At 33.6% G+C, this 20571-nt stretch overlaps 1 protein-coding gene across 1 annotated transcript in view; it reads right to left on the bottom strand.

The window, feature by feature from the left end:
* Positions 1-13327, bottom strand: part of Nipsnap (protein nipsnap) — a 15150-nt gene extending 1823 nt beyond the window's left edge. Inside the window, exons 1-5 of the mRNA XM_072532037.1 lie at positions 13150-13327; positions 12923-13096; positions 10169-10340; positions 462-729; positions 1-407 (exon numbers count right to left, since the gene is read on the bottom strand). The exon at positions 1-407 is cut by the window's left edge and continues 1823 nt beyond it. Of these exons, the coding sequence (XP_072388138.1) occupies positions 259-407; positions 462-729; positions 10169-10340; positions 12923-13096; positions 13150-13196 (810 nt within the window). The 5' untranslated portion in view covers positions 13197-13327 and the 3' untranslated portion in view covers positions 1-258. The remainder of the gene's footprint in view (positions 408-461; positions 730-10168; positions 10341-12922; positions 13097-13149) is intronic.
* Positions 13328-20571: the final 7244 nt, after the last annotated feature.

Here is a 20571-nt window from a genome sequence, read left to right on the forward strand (position 1 = left end):
ATGTGAGATTTTTATTTTAATTTAAGCAAAAGAATATGGTAAAGTTCACTCATGTTATTTTTGATGTCAAGCTAATAGAACTATGTATTAACAAATCAGATATGTCACATGTACATTTATGTTGCGAAAAAAATAAACTGCTGTAATTATTTTTATACCTTTCGTTTAAATTATATCGTTAGCCTAGCTATTTCGCGGTATTATAGATAATAATATCCATACAATTAAACAATAACGTTTTGAATAAGCTATTCACATTTAAAGAGTAGGGGAGAATTCAGTTGGTACCATAACCCTACAATGCATTTCTCTTATCAACGGTACTGTATAAGCGACACATTCATCCCAACCTGGGGACCTCCAGGCACTTTCCCTAGTTTCTTTTCTGCCATTCAAACTAGTATAACCTAAAATCACAGATATTATCATCTCAAAAACGAATTACACACTCAATAACTTACACCAAATATGGTGAACATTATATAGTCTACCAATTTGAGAAAAGAATCCTGCAAAAGCTTCATCATTATTTTGCCTGTAGTTGATTGCCCTAGCCCAGTTATTACCCCATTCAATCATAGTTCCAGGTTTTAGAGCGTAGCTACGAATTTCATAAATATTTTTGGGTTGTCGCAATAGAATTTGAGGCCAGTAACTAAATGCTAGAAGATATTGCAAGTGGCGGGATCTAACCAGTTTTCCTTGTTCTTCATTTAGACGTTGGAATTCCTATAAAAATAATAGCAAAAATTACAAGATTGTAAAACCTTTTCCAAAATAAATAATTGCTAAAATTATCAATTTATTTCTTAGCTAGACAAAATATTAGGAGTTTTGTATTAGAAATTTGAAGTTTTACTCCTTCAAGCTTCATCCTCATACGAAGCACATAGAATAATAACGGTGTAAATCCACTATTCTGAAAATGTTCACCATTAACATAAAATGTATCATTGATATATCAGTTAAAAGCTGGTCTGACCCTTGTTTCAATCTCCGGCCAATAAATGGCGCCATCTTACCCTAATTGTGATTTAAATGCAATACAGTTCACTTTGAAAATGGTACAATTATTGCACACAGAATAATACTGGAATAACACATAACATTTTTTGTGTTTACTGTAGAATAAAAGTTTTATAGTGTATACATTTAGTGATTTCAGTGAGTCTGGGAATATATATCTAGCGAAAGAGAGGATTCTTCTGGAAAGTCTAATTTCCATAATTGTTGTAAATTTAATTAAAACAACAAAATGGACAATATCCTGGAGTGGTGACCTAGTAATTTATCTATAAAAGAAGTGTGCAAAATTTGGGAAGGATCAATCAAGTAGTTTTGAGTTACAGTGAACACCGACTTATTCCGAGAAAAACGCGTTTAAAAAAAATGTTTTTGATACTCATACAGTATTATGTATTCCAGGCCCATATAGCGACGTGCTTGCTGCTAAAATATCTAGAGCACCTTTTTGCTCCTGCTTTCGACGAACTCTGCCTTTTTTTGTTGCATTGTAACGATATTTTGCTTACCACAGGGTAAGAATATGGGGGACAAGATTGGGCAAACAAAATAATCGGAACTAGTGCGTACGACACTCAGTTGGTTGTTGGAGAGCTGGGTCGTGGATAAGTTGCAGATATGGGGGTTGGATTGGGGCAACTACAAAAAAAAAGAAAAAAGGGGGTACTTATACAAATCTCTTGGGGCAAACAGAATGAAAATAAACCGGAAACACCTCAAGAAATTTAATATAGGGCGCCACTTGAGGTGCCTAATTATACCTATTACAACCACTAGTTGTAACTAGGGAAATAATTATGGAACATCAAAAATATAGAAAAAAATATCTTTTTCAAATAAAACTCAAAATAGATCAGAGAAGCAAATTAAACGTTTATTTTTGTCTTGAACAAACAGTTATCAAAAATACAGATTTTGCAAGAACATATACAACATAATCCAAATTAATAAAAACTTACATGTTCTTCGTTTACAAAAGAGATTGCTACAAAATTTTTAAATGGTTTCTAGGTTATAATATGGCCAATTTAGATTATCAAAATTTTATGGATATCCTTTTTATGAAAAATATTATTGAATTTAATCTTACATATGGAATATCTTTTATATAAAATAATCAAATTAAAATTGTCTTATAACAACAATGGATTAAAGCGAAATGTCATATGTCAACATAACAACTTAAGACAGAATAAAATATGACATTTTTTAGCTACGACAAAAATAATATAAAACTTTAATTATTACAAATTTTTTTATTTTAATGAAAGCAAATTATTAAAAATGTCTTTATAACTTGAGAGAATTAATATATTAAATTGTTACCTTAATTCACATAATCACTTAACTTTGTAAAGGAAAAACTTGCCACATCTCTGGGAAGCTACTTGGACAGATTTTCAAAATGGAAAACAGGAAACCATTTCCGTACTCAGGCAGGAACGATTGAAACAGGAACTTGGTGGAGGAATCAAGCTGTCGACGGGGACATTCTATATAATACTTTTCAAAAATTTACAGTATCTGTTCAAATCTTCCAGTGACCACTCTGACAGAACTGCCTATGCAAAGAGTATCATCACGTCCACTAGTATGAGAACATTACAAAAAAGTTGAATCGCTTGTTCGATTCAAAAATTGCCTCAGATTTTACATTTCAAATCTTTTGTTAGACTTCCTTAGCTCGACTCACATTGTAGCACGTCTGCTCTGCTTGGAACTTAAATGTCGACTCCTATTTGCGTTAAATTTTACAAATTCCACGCCATAAAATAACTCTCCCCCTTGTGTTTACAAAACCTAAACAAACAAATATACCTCGGACCCTCGATCTAAGCGACAAAAACAACTTTTTAAATATTCCAGTTTATTGCGTTTTAACGACGAAAGACAAATAAAAACTCTTTTTTATATTAGCGGGGCATCATGAAATATAATCCTCTAGGCGACAAAAACTTGTCGAAATAGATATAACATAATACCAATTAACAAAATAGCACGTAGTTTTTAAACCGGAGTTCTACCTGACTTTGTAACAAAAGGTTATGGGATTTGAAAGTACACATAGACAAAAAATATATCCAGCGTTATTTACGCATTAAGGATTTTCGTAAAAGACAAACACAGATTTTATGGCAATCTTTATGCGTACTGACGAGATAAACGGACAGGGACGTATTATAAAATTTAAAACGCTACAGCATCTGCTGCCATTTTATCCGCTCTAGTAATTCGATCGTTATCTGCCACGAGTGTGTAATTATGAAAACTTAACACTGTACTTATTCCAGTTTCTAAGTGAGTTCTCATTCGCGCCACTCACTCACTTAACTCACTCATTTCACTCACTCACCTCACTCACTCACCTTACTCACTCAACTCACTCACTGAACTCACTCACTCCTAAATGCCTAAACTCCATCAATTTTGCTCCGATCACTCTGAAATTTTAACTGGATACTCTTGAAGAGTTATACTAACAAATAAAAAAAATTAAAAAAAACACATAATACCCTACCCTACCCTCCCCCTAAGTTGTCGTATAAAATAGAGACAAGAAAACATATCTACAAGTTTGTTGAGCAGGTAGCCAAAGCTGAAATTTATCGAATATTCCAGAATGAAAACATTTCACGTAGAACCATTTATAGAACAATGGCGGAATGCGAGCAGGTAATACCATGTCTGAATCTCCCAAAAAGTGGAAGACTACGTCCATTTATTGCACAGAGGTCAGAGAGATTGGTGAGAAGATCAAAAAATCAAGTTGGAATGTCAAAGAGGTGACTGGCTCGTCAACAGATCTGAGAGTAGGATATCGTTGAAATTGAAAAGAAATGGTCTTAAATATGGAAAGTGATGTAAGTGCTCCAAATACTCTTAAGCACAATTCCTTCTTATACCAAGATGCTGTCGTCAACTGAGGCGGGTACACTTTGTGAATGAAAAAATTATTATTTCAGATGACTAAAAGTATTTCACTTTGAGTAATTCTGAAATGAATGGAAATGATGGACTTTATACGGACAACGTAGAAGAATACCCTGACAATGTTAAATCCAAAAACATAAAGCGAAATTTGCAGATAAAATCCTTGTCTGATGCGTAATTTCTAACCGACCTTTTGTGGGAAGAGTGAAGGGTGAAGCTTTGAATATTCAGAACTAGATTGATAAGTGCCTTTCCAAATTCCTTCAGTTTGTCCACGAACATCACGCTAATGACGATATGATGTTTTGGCCAGACCTAGCATCATTCCATTACTCAAGAGATACCAAAGACTGGCTTCGACAATACCAAATACTTTTTGTTCCCAAAAACGATAACCCTCCAAACTACCCGCAGGCTCGTCCAATAGAGAATTTTTGGGCTTTACTGTCTAGGAAGGTTTATCATGGAGGCTGGGAAGCTCAATATCAAGAACAATTAAGACGGCGAATTTAGGAAAACCTAAGAGAAATTGATCTGAATTCCATTCAGGACCTCATGAGAGACATTCGAAGAAATTTGTGTATGGTAGAGCAGAATGGGCCACTCCACATAATTCGATAGTATCGTTTAGTTAAGTATTGAGTTATAATTTTATGATAACTAGTTAGTGTTTAAATAAATTTCTTGATTAAAAACAATTCGAGAAATATTTTGTACCAAAACTTTTAGGACATACATTTTTTCTCTTAATTAGATGGCTTTGGTAAAGACCAATTAGCCAGAGGACATACGTTAGGTTGAAAGAAATGTTTTCTTGATACATTTAAGATAAGTATCGGTCGTCTACACAGATGCATTTTAAGACGAGATTTCTCTGCTTGCAAAGTGTTAAGCGGTATTACAAGCTCTAGAAAGTTAAATTATTCTAATATGGTCACACATGTAAACACTTTTCCTGCTTATCGAAGTCAGTATTGTAGAATCAGTTATATTACTAACAGTATGTATGTGAAAAAATGTAGAACTCAGAATACAGAACAAAAAAAAACTGAAATATTATTATTAAGTATTTAATACAAAATTTAATTTGCATTTTAAAATTCCTCAAGACACCTGCAAATTATGTGATGATCTCTAGTTAAAACTAAAAAGTGCCGACAATGATATAAAAAAATCTTTCAGTTGAAAAGGAGTTGCATTTACGAAAAGCAGACTCAGCGGGAAAGAGTTTAAAGAGTGACTCAGAGAAAACTACAGATGCATATATAGTAACACATGATTTATAAAAGGCTTTGCCTTTCCCCAAGATCCCCTGTACCTATAAAATCGAAGAATACACTCCATTAACAGCAATACTAGTAACATGTGTTTAAAAAATGGGGGTTACGTCTACGTCTCTTTTGATGAGAAGAAAAGCCGCTGACGGAAACAGAAGAATGGCCTAGCGCAGGGTGGGGTACTAGCTGGTACTAAAGGTACTAGCTTTACTGGGGTAAAGCTGAATATCAGATGGAACAGACACCAATTGGAACACGCGGACCATCCTATATACCTCAAATTAAAGCTGAACAGAACACAACTTACAACGCACACTGTCAAAAGACATCCAAAGGTAGCATTCCGTAACAAACTACTTCACAAACTCCGCTACTCTATATGGGACACCCAGCTAAGCGTCCTCCTAACTACAACCAAGACTCTCAGCTTCTTCACGGGCGAGTATGTATTGCGGTAGATTGTCACACGCTAAAAAAGTGGACGTGGCCTTAAACGAAGCATGATGAATAGCAACAGGGTGTCTGAAAGCAACACCACTAGAGAAATTATATCAGTGTGCGGGAATCGACTGACCACGCCTGCGTTTGATTGGGGGGTTTTAACAATAAACTACTAAGAAAATATTTAATTTTCAATGGGTTGCTAGCATCTTTCCATAAAAAATATTTAACACTGAACAAATTTTTGAAACTACCTGAAGATGGTGTAGCTACCATTCCCCTAAAAACTGTTTTAATTTTCTTCCGATTTCTCCATTTGATTGATTTATTGGTTCAATAATTGAGCATGGTATTTTTGCAAAATACATCTTGTATCAGGTATCAGATAATCAAAAGCCAGCGCACATAGCTCGAAAATGACACCCAGGGATTTGTAGTAATAGCTTAGATGCGATGTGCGGCGCCCTCGAAGATAATTTTTACGATTCGGGCGCCTTTAGTAGGTATCAATATCCGCTGTTTCTGTTATAATATAAGAGTGATAAATTCCACAATTGGTCTTAAATATACAGGTGTATTTTTCTGCGCTCCTTGACTACATTATACATAATATACTGTATTGTTTGAAGAATGTGAACTAAATATCCTAAGATTAAATTTTTGAAGGGTCTTAAGTCAAAGGCAGCTGTTTTTTTATTACTGTTTTTGTTGCTTGTTTTTGTTGCATTTGTTACTCTTAACATAAGGTTATATACCTAGTTTATTTTTTTGTATGTATTTCCCAAGAAATTATTTTATGCTGCTCATATTTCTCAATAAAATAACCGTTACATTTCTAAATTTCTAAATCTAAATTTCAAATATTCTAAATAATTCTTTTACGGGTATTGTCACAATTCCGGCAAAGTGCCTGAATAGAGAATACGTTACGTTAAGCAGATTATTTCGACCTCCTAACGACGTTAACGGTACTTTATCCATGTAAATATTTTTCTAAAACAAGGCCCTCCTTTTCAATTCATTTGTAGTATTATCCCTAAAACATTACAATTCATATAAAGAATAAGTTAAAAGAAACGTGTAACACATTTCGCAGTTGTTTATATAAAACATGTTTTTAAGAAATCAAATCGAGGACAGACACAAGAAACAGCCTCAGTTGGAATGTGCGAGTCAGCAGAATCGTGGATCGCGACCTTGTTGTCGTCGTAGGCTGATAAAACAAACTTGACCCACTTATGAACGACTGCTGATATAGCAAGGACTATTATAAAAGAGACAACAACTATTATCTCGAGGATCAGAACTAAATTAACGTCAAGATGGCAAGTCGATATACCACGTATTGGCGCAACGTCAACTAAGTACTAATTACATTTAGGATAAGTAATATTGTAAGAGTGTACAGTAGTGTTTCAAATAAATGTACCATACGATACCATAAGCGAAGCTTTATTTATTACACATTTTATTTTTCCGTTTCCGTTTCCGTTTTAAGATCTGAACGACGATTCTACGTGTGTTCCAGACAGGTATATTGTATACCTTCCTGTATAATTATACAGGAATAATATAAGGTAAGATCTTTATTTTTGTACCTTTTGTTTTCTCGCGTATTTTGTGTTTACATTTTGGAAACTAACTAAATTTTCATTTGATTGCATGCTTATTTATTTCAACACAGTCAATCCTTTGTAAGGAGAACTTAGGTTAGTTTTAAGACCGTTTTCATATTTTTTTATGTGTATACAGTTTAATACCTTTCTTTATGTGTATATAGTTTATGATATTTGATGTGTTAAATATATTTTTGATATACTTAGTGTAATTTATCATTTTTTATTGTTATGATATTTGCTATCTGCTAATATTTTCATTTCATTTTGGTATCCATGTCAGTTTTTTTAGTTTTTCTCTTTGTTTTTCTGTTTTTTTTTTGGAGGGGGGGATTCAAATATTTAAAAACTGTGGCGCCCTTTTTTTTAAGAGTTATTCTCTTCCTTGTTCTTTTTGTTGTTTTGTGTCCATCTTTCTTGTGTTTCTCACCTCTATGAACAACCACCCCCATAATCTACCAGGACTGAGCAATAGTGCCTTTTAAGTCAAATGGTGTCTCAGCGCTCTAAGTTTACTTCTTAGTAATTTAGTTCACTATATATGGTACAAATGGGCCAAAAACGCCTCAAAAAATATGGGCCTGCAAGTAAATGAAAATAAAACTAAGATAATGGCATCAACACCCAACAATAGAGCCAGAAACATCGGCCACCAATTCACGGTTGATAATTCTACCTTTGAAGTGGTGGACAAATTCACATACTTAGGCTCCCTGATCACCAAGGAGAACGTCATGACGGAAGAAATCAAGCGAAGAATAATCCTAGCAAACAAATGCTATTTTGGACTGAGTAGACATATGAGAAACTTAAGCCAAAAAACAAAAATAACCATATACAAAACCCTTATACAACCAATGTTGACATATGGGTCGTAGACATGGACCATTTCCAAGGCAGATGAAAATCTCCTGCTTATATTTGAACGAAGGATCCTGAGAAGAATATTTGGTGGCATCTGTGAAAATGGTGTTTGGAGAAGGAGGTACAACTACGAGATATATCACAGATATAAACATATATTTGGTGGTAAAGACGTAGTATCCTTTATAAAAATAGGAAGACTAAGATGGGCAGGAGATCTGGCAAGATCACAGCAGAACAACCCTCCTAGAAGAATCCTTATGTCACAACCTGTGGGAAGTAGAAATAGGGGTAGACCAAAACTCAGATGGAGGGATGGTGTAGATGAGGATGGTAGACAAATAGGCGCAGCAAACTGGCAACAGTTGGCAATGGATAGAACTGACTGGCGTAATAGACTTGGGAAGGTTGAGGCTCTTTTATAGGGCTGTAGCACCAATGATGATGATATATGGTACAAAATTAAATAAATTTCCTATCAAAACTCCTTCAGGGTATATTCAATTGTGTTAACTGAGAATAGAATTATTATATTGGATATAATTTTAAATTATCGTCAATTTTTAATTGCATGAATGACCTGCAATTATGGGTATTTAACTTATAATTTCCTACTTAAGTTTGGTTTAAGAACCTTTAATTTTTCCGTTAAATTTATTTGTTTTGAATAATCTACATTAAGTTACAGTATTTGAGACCATCTATAGTTATTGCATTTACATTCATTTGCATTGGCTAGAGGAGCTTATCACTTCAAAGGTATATAAAAAAATCAAGAATTTTTTTTCTGAGGGATGGTATTTACTTCTATATTTTTGAATTTCGCTATTTCAAATGTGTAAATTAAAGTACTATCACACAAAAATAATATTACATCAGTGAAAACTATTTTCAGATAATGTAAAATAGTAAATAAATTATTCCCATTTTCGAAACTATTTGATATTGGGTTTTAGAGTGCACTAAAAGAAAAAATTCAGAAAGTGACTTCTATTGACCACCAATAACCATGATTTTTCTTTAAATTTTTTTGAACCAGTAGAAGCAGTTGAAAAATTACTAACAGTTTTTAAAAATTTATTGGAGTGTCCAGGGAGTACAAAAGAGTATAACAGAGTAAAAGGGATAGTGAGAAAGTGAAGTTATTTTTTTGTGGTATCTTAATATAATTTAATAGTTTTATTTTGGCAATAAGCCACAATTTTCTTTAAAATAAGTTTATTTTTGTAACCGGTAACAGAGAATTAGGATTCGATTCCTGAGACAAAGCTTGAGAAACTGCTAGCACATCCAGGAAGGCAGCAGGCCGCAAATTATGCACTTCCAGCACAAGGAGATAGTGACGAAAAATAACGATTTGGGACTAATCTGAGGACCCTTAGTCTGAATCAATACTCTCTAAACCCTTCAACAAGGATCAATTGGGTGGCAAGTCTAGTGCCAGCAGTTGCAGTAATTCCAGCTCCAGCAGTGTATATTAAAGTTGTGGCAGTTAAAAAGCTCATAGTCAAATGTTAAAGTAAAATTGTGGGTTATTCCTAATCAAAATAGTAGATTATTTTATGGATTTAAATTAAAATTAAACTTAGAAAAAATTCACAAATAATATTGATTTATTTTACATGTATTACGATTTCAAAAAGTTTGATATAAAAAGTTTATGAGAGAGGGGGTCTGGCGCATTTGTTTAGAGTTTAGATTGGCGTCTTTTTAAAAGTTTCGGTTGGCGCCTTTTAAGGCTTCTGTAGTGTAGCTAACTTCTATTTGCTATTTGAGCTGTTATCATATATATAATCAAACAATATTAAATAAGGAAATAAGGATATTTCTGTATTAATAAGCATTTTTTTATTAAATTATTTGTTTTAAATATAGATATTTTTTTATTTCATTGCAGTAATTTTTCTAATATTCTTCAATTCTCTTATTAGTGATTGGATCTCCTTATTATGTCTTTTAAATGCTCTTTTGGGAAAAAAATAATAAGTACAGTTTACTATTTTCTGAGACACCTACCTGGCTTTTTCCAGTAACATCATTATAATGATCAATCATATCATAACCTCCTGTAAACTTCCACAGATGTAAAGCTTGATCTTGGTCACCTACATTTACTGTCCATGAACCTACTAGTTCAACTTCCTTTGATAAAGAATCTTGTGTTTTTAGGTAGTCCACTGTATTTTTTCTAAAAGTAAAAGAATTTTTATATAAGTCTTTTAAAAACCAGTCTAATAAGCACCATTAAATTCAAAAATGTTAAAAATATATAAAAAGAAAAAATGTATTTGGTACTCTTTGAATATACATATAGATAATTGAAAAACTATTTTATATTTTCTTTAATAAAATATGCATTAGTTGATTCACTGAGATAGGAATATTTTGGCAGAGTCATTAGAAGCTTACCTACATCAAAATTATTTCATTGATTTTGATTTAAACTTTCCACTTTTGTAAATACTAATCTTAAAATTTGACCACATAGCTCAAAATAAATTATTAAATTTAATAGACAGTTGGGACTCTGTGAATAGAGTGCAATCATTATTAGAAAGCAATTAACAATCACTGTTCATTTAATTCTAAATGCAATTCTGCATATTAACTTTTCTACATTTAAGGACCTTATTAAGATAAAAAATATTTGTTCCTAAGTACTTACATATTCTGTACATACTTTTTTTCATTTCTATTCCATACCTAAATATGTCTATTTAGATCATGGCATATTGAAAATACAAGTTATAACGAAGCATGCTGGTGTGGGTTACTATATTGTTAAATATTGAGTTATTTTTTTAACAAAAAAAAACAAAGTCAAAGAGAATAACTCCCAGTTAATAATTAATAGCATTTTTTAACTACAAAGTAGAGTAACACTTCCCAACTAGAAGAAAATGATGTAATATTTTCCATAAATAAAAAAGTAATAGGTCCAATTATGGTCTAACACTCTTAGCGGTGGTATTAATTTGTAATCAACAACAATCATGCAAGGATATTAGCGAAATAGTGCTCTTTTATTGCTAATTTTTGTCATGATCCTTTAACACTGCGATGGCTTAATCTGCAAACAAGCTAACTCCACTTTTTTCGTAATATCGTTTTATTTGCTTTCTTTACCCAGCTATATATCAGTTCACAAACCGCTAACTACTAAATTTTATCATATGCCTTTCAAATAGCCTGCCCAAAAACAAGCTACCTCCATGCATAAGACCCTCACTACGGTAAAAGCGCCAACTTCGTGTTACGCCAACCGTTAAAAAGTAGTTTAAACGTCTAATCCTACCCATACGGTTGTCATCAAAGCAGTTGCTTTATGATTATTATGTTTCGGACTGGTGTTCTACAAACAATGTATTGCCTGTATCGGTGGCAAAATTTAATAACACTTTAGATACAGAAAACATATCATTATTTCATCCTTAAAAAGACACCTGCGAAAAATGCACATCATATAAATTGGGTTTTGTATCTGAAGATGAATACAAGAAACACACAACAAAAAAAGAATAGGCTCGTGCTGAAAAAGAAAAGCATAAAAAATGAGAAGATTACGTATTTGCAGTTAATGTCCAGGCTCTACAAATCTAAACTTAATGTGCATAATTTTTGTGCATTGGATTTAAAAACAAAGGAAGCATACTGCTTTTTATGGAATGAGACACAAGGTGGAGTTTCTGCTGAAGAATTTGCTTCTGTCATTTCATACTTTCTTATAGATAAAGTTCTACCACAAATCTTGAACACCACAGACAAAAAAGTAGTGCTTTGATAAATGTGGCGATGACCAGGAACATCGTTATTGAACAAAAGTACCTTGAAGTAGGTCACACATAGATAGAGGTAGATTCTATGCATGCTTCCATCAAAAAAAAAACTTCGAAATAGAATTATTAATGTACCTGCTGAATACATTGGTGTTTGCTGAAGTGCTCGCAGAAATCCAAAACCATACTATGTTGAATATTTAGCAAATTCATTCTTTAAGTAGTTTAATGATGTCAAATTTTGTAAATCCATTCGATCTGGAAAAATGAAGGGGAATCTCAAGGTAAGTTTTTTTTCTTCACCTTTGACAGGTAAGGTAATAAACATTTTTAATTTTTCTTTTTAAGTTTAATGAAATCAGAGCCCTGAAATATACGTATTTTATAAAGTAAATTTTGAAGAAGAATGGAAGGTACTTCCCCAATGGCATTAAAAAATGACTAATCTAAAGGAGTTTGCTCAGCTGCCGAACTTCTATTCTGATAGATTGCCATTAACATCAGAATGTTCCAGTATCTTCAAGATCTAAAAACCTCCATCCCAACTGATTATCATTCCTACTTCAATAATCTACCTCATAAATAAACATTTTTTTTCATCACTTCATTTTCAACAATCATAAGTTTTTTATACTGTAATATTTTATTGTTTCTTGATACTTTTGAATTTTAGTTCTTTATATTAATTTGTTTTTAAAGATGTTAAAAAAACAGGCTAACTCCTTTTTCCTATTTCCTACTGAATATGTAAAAAAGTTAACTCCTTTTATGACGCAAAAAAAAAGTTTTAGGTCAAACAAAGTTATTTTTGATTAATTATTATTAACACCAAGCATTAAAATAAAGAATTAAGATTTAGTAATTAACGGTAAGTATAATTATTCATGAACTGAACGGTTTTATGTTCATACTGAAAAATTTGCCTAAATGGAGTTGGTTTTTTTGCAGATTAAGCCATCGACTGTAATAACAAGGAAACCATTACACTACTTACACATTTTGTAAATATGCTACTTTAGAATCGGGTCTATAATTGTGTGTCTGCAAAGAGTAGATAATTTCCTTATCACTTAACATCCTACTGTGTGATTCCTTTGTAGGTTCAATTTTTCTAACAAAAATCTTAGATAACCAGGCATCATTTTTGGTACTAGTTGTTGAAAGTGATCTGTAAAATTAGGAACTTTTTATAACATGCCTACTGTGATTTTCATTATTTACCTAAAATTTGGAGGCAACCTATTAAAAAATTTGAAAATATTGGCCATTTTTTGTGGTTACTAAATTTTTATATTTTTGATGTCATTAAAAGGTTATCTCACTGTGCTTAAAATTATTTTTTGTCGTCAGTCGTCGTCGTCATGTCGTCAATCATGTGTTGGGTTGGATGTTGGCACAGGTTAACCACAAATTGGACAGTGGAGAGCATAGACAAGGAAAGAGAGAGCTCTCTTTCCTTGTCTAATGTGGAGATAGTGCTATTAGTATACGTTTACACGGGCGCGCAAATTGGAAAACCACAATTTAAGATTAAATTTGAAGTATTACTGGATATAAGGATGGTACAGTAGGCGGTACTGTAGACTATGTTTTCTATACTTTTAAGTTTAAAATATTTTAAAAATTGAATAAATTAATTTTATTATTTATTTATTATTGAAATGAATACCTTATTGCTTGGGATGATGTTTTTATACGGGCCCGAAATAATATTTAGCGTGACTCGAAATATCGAGGCGCGTACATACGCTAACCTTACGGTATACTGTAATATACATACATATACACTTATTATAAAAATATTGTCCATTGAAAGTTACATTTTGGTTTGCATTTTTGAGAGGACGCAAATTTTTTTTTTTTTGATGTGTGGGAGGCTTAGTATAAGCTTAAGTTTAAGCAAAGAATATAGTAAGCAAGTTTGTGAGATCGCTACTCTTGTCCCACGGCCACCATCTTGGAAAAAGGGGTGCGCGCTATATCTCGAAAATTAGCAACCCTACAAATTCTGGAAGACATTATTTTTAGCAAATTAAAGTTTCTAAAACTGTATTCCTATTATATTTTATCGTAAGCTAGAAAATAAAAAAGTTATGAACAAAAATTTTTTGTGGGTCTTTTTTTCTGGTCATTTTACAATAAAATGTCATCAGAGCAATATTATAGAGGGATTCTCAAGGAATAATTTTCACTACAAATATGTTTAACTTTATTCATTTATCTACGTTTTAAAGCCCTCCGAAGTTGCCCGGGTTTTTGAATACTTGTAAGAATATGATAAAAACGACCTATTACCTAGGATTAATTTTTAAAGTGAATATTTCTAGGCGAGCGGTTTACTCCTAAAAAGATGCTTAGAAACGGAATATACCGACTATTTCTAGCGCACCAAATAATTTTTTATTCAATTCTACATATTTTTTTAAATCCAAATGTATTTTTTTATTTTTCTAAGTGGGCTGGAAATTGTGATTAACAAATAACTTATTACAAAAAAACAATTTCCCGAATCGCTTCGAGTAAAATTTTTTTAGGTGTATCTCATCGAATCAAATACTCTAAAAATTGTTTCTCTTGGTAATTTTTCGAAAAATGCTTTTTTCGTGTTATTTACAAGTGTTTGTTAAAAAATGAATTAATTAAGGATTTTTGAAAAAAAAATCTAAAAAGCTACCAACAGAATTACAATTCTACAAAAAGCTTTATAATTTTTCAACCTTCACGTACAAGCAAAAATATTTTGACTAGTATAAGTGGTTTCTATTTTGCTAAAAACATAGTTTTAAATTTAAACAAAGATTTCTAAGCAGCGCGCACCTGTATCGAAGCAACCGTACACGCTTATTGTCGTATACAAGTATAGATGCTGGAAATGCATATTTGAAATATTTGGTTCCAAGTTTTCAGCAAGATATTAACTATTTATCGTTGTTAAAATATTCTTTCTTGTACGTGAAGGTTTAAAGATTATAAAGCTTTTTGTAGAATTATAATTTAATTATAGCTTAAGATCCCACTTTAGGAACATTACTATTCATAACGTAGGTAATCAAACTCATATTTGTACATAAATTTAAAATTAGGGGGAATACATTGATAATAAGTTGCCAGTTGCCAGTCAAAAAGCAAATATTTTTAATTCAATTGATAGTAATTAATTTTTGACAAAAATTTTATTTCGTTCACTTATTTTTTAAATAAAATATGCATATGCAATCATGCATTACGTATATGCATGTTTTTTAAATCAAATTAAAGCTAATTTTTTTCTTAATATGATAATATGTTTGATTAAGAAAAAATAGTCGAAAATTAGAGCTTTTGTTAACGACAACGGACGGTCAACGGTCCGACGAGTCCGATTTTGAAAACGTTCCGTTAGCAGTTGCTCAGTGTATTTCAGGTTCGTATGAATGTTTGTTCACGCACCTGCAACTAATCCGTTGGTTAACTTGTCACCGTCTACGTATCCGGTTCCCTTCGGCAAGCCGTTCGTCGGACCGTTGCAGAGAACCACTTTAGTTTATGCAAGTATATTGACCGTGTCGGACGAACATCCGTTGTTTCAATAAATTTCTTTGTTTTTAATACGTGCCGTCAAAAATCGATCTGTGTTGTGGGATTAAACCGCTATAAAGCTATAAAAATAAGCAGCTCAGTTTTGCAGCGTGGAGGGAAATCTGCGTGATTCTGCACGAAGACTCCGAGGCATTATCGGACACGGAAAAAACGATTTTGGTAGGTAAACATTTATTGATAAAAAAACCGGTGTGGCAGTGACGGTAGAAGTTATACTTCTATATACTTCTATAGGTGAGAGAGAGCAGAAAGAGAAACAGAATTAGGTATATAGGTATATGGTACATCATTTGCTGTATATAAACAACATTTGACCTGTAATAGAAGTATAGTAAATGAAGGATTGAATCAATATTTTGATGAAAATGTATATTTTTATTTTCATATATCTATGAAAGAAGTTGAATGTAAAAAAAATTTTTTACACATACTCTGCAGTAAAATTTATTGTTTATTTTGTTATTAATATAAAAATACAATACAATACACTGCAACATAATTCAATATAATACAATACAAACTAAAATGCAACATTCATAAGTATTTAAAAATGACAATATGCATATCTTACTTACGCATATGTTTAATTTACCATGATTATAATATTAATAAAAAATAATAATAATATTAATAAATATTAAATAAATAAATATAAATAATAATAATAATAATAATAATAATAATAATAATAATAACCTGTGGGAGTTTTTGTCAGTTCTTCTATCAGGCGCGGCCCCCTGCGAATGGGGGATGCTCTCTGGGTGTCCAATATCAAATCTTCAGAATTCATATCCGAAATTGGACAGTATAATTTTATCACCCAGTAGACCGAATGAATCTATTTGTTATTAAATACACACACGTAGTTAATTGGGTTACATACACATTTGGTCAATTATAAATAATAATTTGGACATCAGTCAAAAGTACTGACAAAGTTAAACAATTTACATAAATTAAATACACATATCACGCTAGGTACGCGAAAAATATTGACCCAAATAGAATTTATATAAAACTAATATCTCTTGACTAGAGAAGCATTCAATCAATATTCACTCAACGAACATATAGTCTTCAACGATCAACTTCATCAGTCTATACTCAAAGTAATCCCGGGTCTACACCCATAGTGTACGTCTCAACAATAAACTCTGCTACTATTATTTGGTGTTTCCATTACAACAGAACGAACATCTTCACTGAGCCAACGAAGGGATTTTGTTCATGGTCCTATCGAGAAACAGAATACTTCAAGGAAGTTTGAGAGAGCCTATACAGTCCACGCCAGCAACACCCTCAGTAGCAGAGAGAGACCACTAGACCCGGGAGAACGAGAGCAGTACCAAAGCCAAGAGCCATACCAGAGCCGAGAGCAGTACCAAAGCCGAGAGCCATACTAGAGCCGAGAGCAGTACCAAAGCCGAGAGCCATACTAGAGCCGAGAGCAGTACCAAAGCCGAGAGCCATACTAGAGCCGAGAGCAGTACCAAAGCCGAGAGCCATACTAGAGCCGAGAGCGGTACCAAAGCCGAGAGCCATACTAGAGCCGAGAGCAGTACCAAAGCCGAGAGCCATACTAGAGCCGAGAGCAGTACCAAAGCCGAGAGCCATACTAGAGCCGAGAGCAGTACCAAAGCCGAGAGCCATACTAGAGCCGAGAGCAGTACCAAAGCCGAGAGCCATATTAGAGCCGAGGGCAGTACCAAAGCCGAGAGCCATACTAGAGCCGCAGAGCAGCCAAAGGACAGGACCGATTGCAGAACCCACCAGAAGCGAGGGATCCTCAACGTCTAAGAACACAAAAAACCGTAAGTTTTTGAATAATTACAAAATCTTCCAACTTTTACAATCTTACAATTTAACAAGTTTTTTTTTATTACAATTTAACAATTTAGAACAACAATCTCCACTCTATCAATCGTATAATAATGTACTTTAGAATGCATACCATTTAAATAATACAGAGAATTGATAAAACAAAAATAAACGTCATTCACAACTATAATTAACTAAACAGTAATTTTGTATGACAATTTGAAAAAAGAAACGTTCATACATATAGCTTGCTTTTAATTACAATTAAATATTTTATTTCGAAAAATTAAAATAATTACGTAGCAAATAATTTCATTTATTTTGATAACAATATATACATATGTATATATATCATTATAAGAGTGTGTGGATTACATCTTGACCTACCTCAATGCAAAGAATAGCACAGCAGGCAAGGTCAAACTCATATTTCGCTAAATTGCACATTCCGATAGAAAAGAAAGTGTTATAATACAGGTATACTTATTTAATACATAACGTACATTTAGTATTGTCTAATATATTTACCGCTGAATGTAAAAATTTTTAAAATAATCATGGAGAGTCTATACGTTAAGCAAGCGGAAATAGGAACAGAAATAGTGAAACTCGTTTCAAATACAAAAAAGGATTCCCAATCTCGGAAAAATCAACAATACATCCGGGATAGACAGGAAAAATTAGAAGAATATTGGGCAAAATTTTTAAATAACCACGAAAAGCTGCTAGAAGGGGGTATAACGAAAGAAAAATATTTTGAAACAAAATACTATGATCAGGTATTTAAGACATACATTGAGGGGAAAACCCTGTTGGAAGAATATGGAAGGGTGCTGAAAAGAGGAAAAGCACCGAAAGTAAAGGAGATACAGATAAGAAAACAAAGAATCGAGGAATTATTACGGCCAGAAAATGAACAAGACTTGCAGGAGGATGAAGAATTGCAGTCAGAGTTAAGAGAATACATGGAAAAGGTGAATACACTAATGATTGAAGCAGCAGTAAATGAGGAACTGGACGCTACAGATATTGGAGAAGTAGAGAGAATAAATCATCTAAAGAGGAAAGTCAGGGAAGTTTTAAAGAAAATAAGGCCAGGAATGCAACGGCCAGAAAGCACACAGAGGAGGGACGGTGTGACATTGCCGCAGGTAAAAATCCCTGTGTATGAAGGCAGATATGAAACGTGGAGAACTTTCCACGATCTGTTTACTAAAGTAATACATGAAAACGACCAGTTATCAAACGCAGAAAAAATGCAGTACCTAAAAACTCAAGTAAGAGGGGAAGCCAACAGAATGATACAACACTTAAACATATCCGAGGCCAACTACGAAGTGGCCTGGAACATGCTAAAAGATAGGTATGAGAACCCAAGGATGATATTGTTTAAATTAATAGACAGGATGCTACTAGCGCAGGAAGTAAAGGAATCTTCTGCTAGAGCATTGAAATCACTACATGACACCTTCCACGAAAGTCTGGAAGCCATAGGAGGGTTAGGAACAGACACGGAAGCGTGGAGCCCATTGATAGCCCGAATTATCATAACGAAATGGGACAATGAAACTAGGAGGCTGTACGAAAACCACATTGGAGACAGTAGAGAGATACCGACGTACAAATCGACACAAACATTCTTACAGCGAAGATTTCAGACACTGGAACTGCTGGAGTCAGAAAAAAGACAAGAGAAGCAAGGAGGATCTCTTAGGAAACCAAGAACACATTGCGTGATATGCAACGGAGATCACGGAGTACCGAACTGCAGAGAATTTCAGGAACTCAATGTAAGAGACCGGAACAGGATGATAAAAGAAAAAGGATTGTGTACAAACTGCCTAGCACATAAAAAAGAAAAACAATGTTATTCACAATATAGGTGCAGACACTGTGGCGGAGACCACCACCATATGTTGCATTATGAAAAAGGAAACACAAGCAACAAAAGAAACTCCAATGAAACGAAACGAGAACAAACACAAGAAAGAAATGGAAGAGATTCAAACAATAGAAGAAACGGGTACCAAGCTGATAGGTACAGAGGAGGAAATAATAATCCATACAACGCCAGAGAACAAAATAACGGAAGGCGAGAAAATACACAAGATACCAATGGGCCTAGGAATAGCAACGACCAGCAAAGAGGGCAGAATTCAGTAAACTGTGCAAGCCATAAGGAAGGTGAAGCATTACTAGCGACAGCTGTGGTACGCATAAGAGATGCGAAAGGAGATTCACACATAATGAGAGCACTAATCGACCAAGGGTCACAATGCGCATTTATAACGGAACAAGCTGCGACGACGCTAGGAACAACAAGGAAGCCCATACAGGCGACCATATCCGGGATAGGCTCGTCAGGAGAAAAAACAGCCAACTGGAGTATGAAACTTTTAATCGAAACTCATTACGAAAGTGACTTCGAGATGGAAATAGAAGCACTAGTACTACCGAAGATAACAAGGAATTTACCGGAAAAGGATATAATTCTACCGGACTATAACGAGAAAAATGCAATACTGGCAGATCCAAGATATTACAAGGTAGGGAAGATAGACTTACTACTAGGAGTAAAAGAATACAGTTACATATTGACAGAAGGGATGCACAGAATAAGTAATGGACTCCTGAGTCAAAACACCAAACTAGGATGGATAGTTTCGGGAATAGCACGAGAAAGGGAGAATATAAAAGCAGAAGTATGCTGTATGATATCAAGACAAGAAATGGACGTACAAATAAAGAACTTCTGGGAATTAGAAGAAGTAAATCAGGATACAAGTTTCTCAGTGGAAGAACAAGAATGTGAAGAACTGTATCGACAGACTGTAAAAAGGAATGAAGAAGGGAGATACGAAGTAAAAAATCCGTTTAGGGAAGACGTCGCAAAGTTAGGAGAATCTAAACAGCAAGCATTCGCCAGATTGATGCAACTAGAAAGGAAGTTTGCAAAAGACAAACAGTTAGAAGCGAATTACAGACAATTCATGGAAGATTATGAAAACCAAGGTCATATGGTAATAGCAGAAAACCAGGGAGATGGGTACTACTTACCTCATCATCCAGTGAGAAAAGAGGACAGTACTACAACGAAAATAAGAGCCGTGTTTGACGCATCAAGCAAAAGCTCATCGGCAGTAAGCCTGAATGATATTATGCACACAGGGCCGAAATTACAACAAGACTTGACAAATATACTATTACGATGGAGATCCAATAAGGTAGCATACTCAGCGGATCTGG

The sequence above is a fragment of the Diabrotica undecimpunctata genome, chromosome 5, assembly GCF_040954645.1.
Source record: "Diabrotica undecimpunctata isolate CICGRU chromosome 5, icDiaUnde3, whole genome shotgun sequence".
Taxonomy (NCBI): Eukaryota; Metazoa; Arthropoda; class Insecta; order Coleoptera; family Chrysomelidae; genus Diabrotica; species Diabrotica undecimpunctata.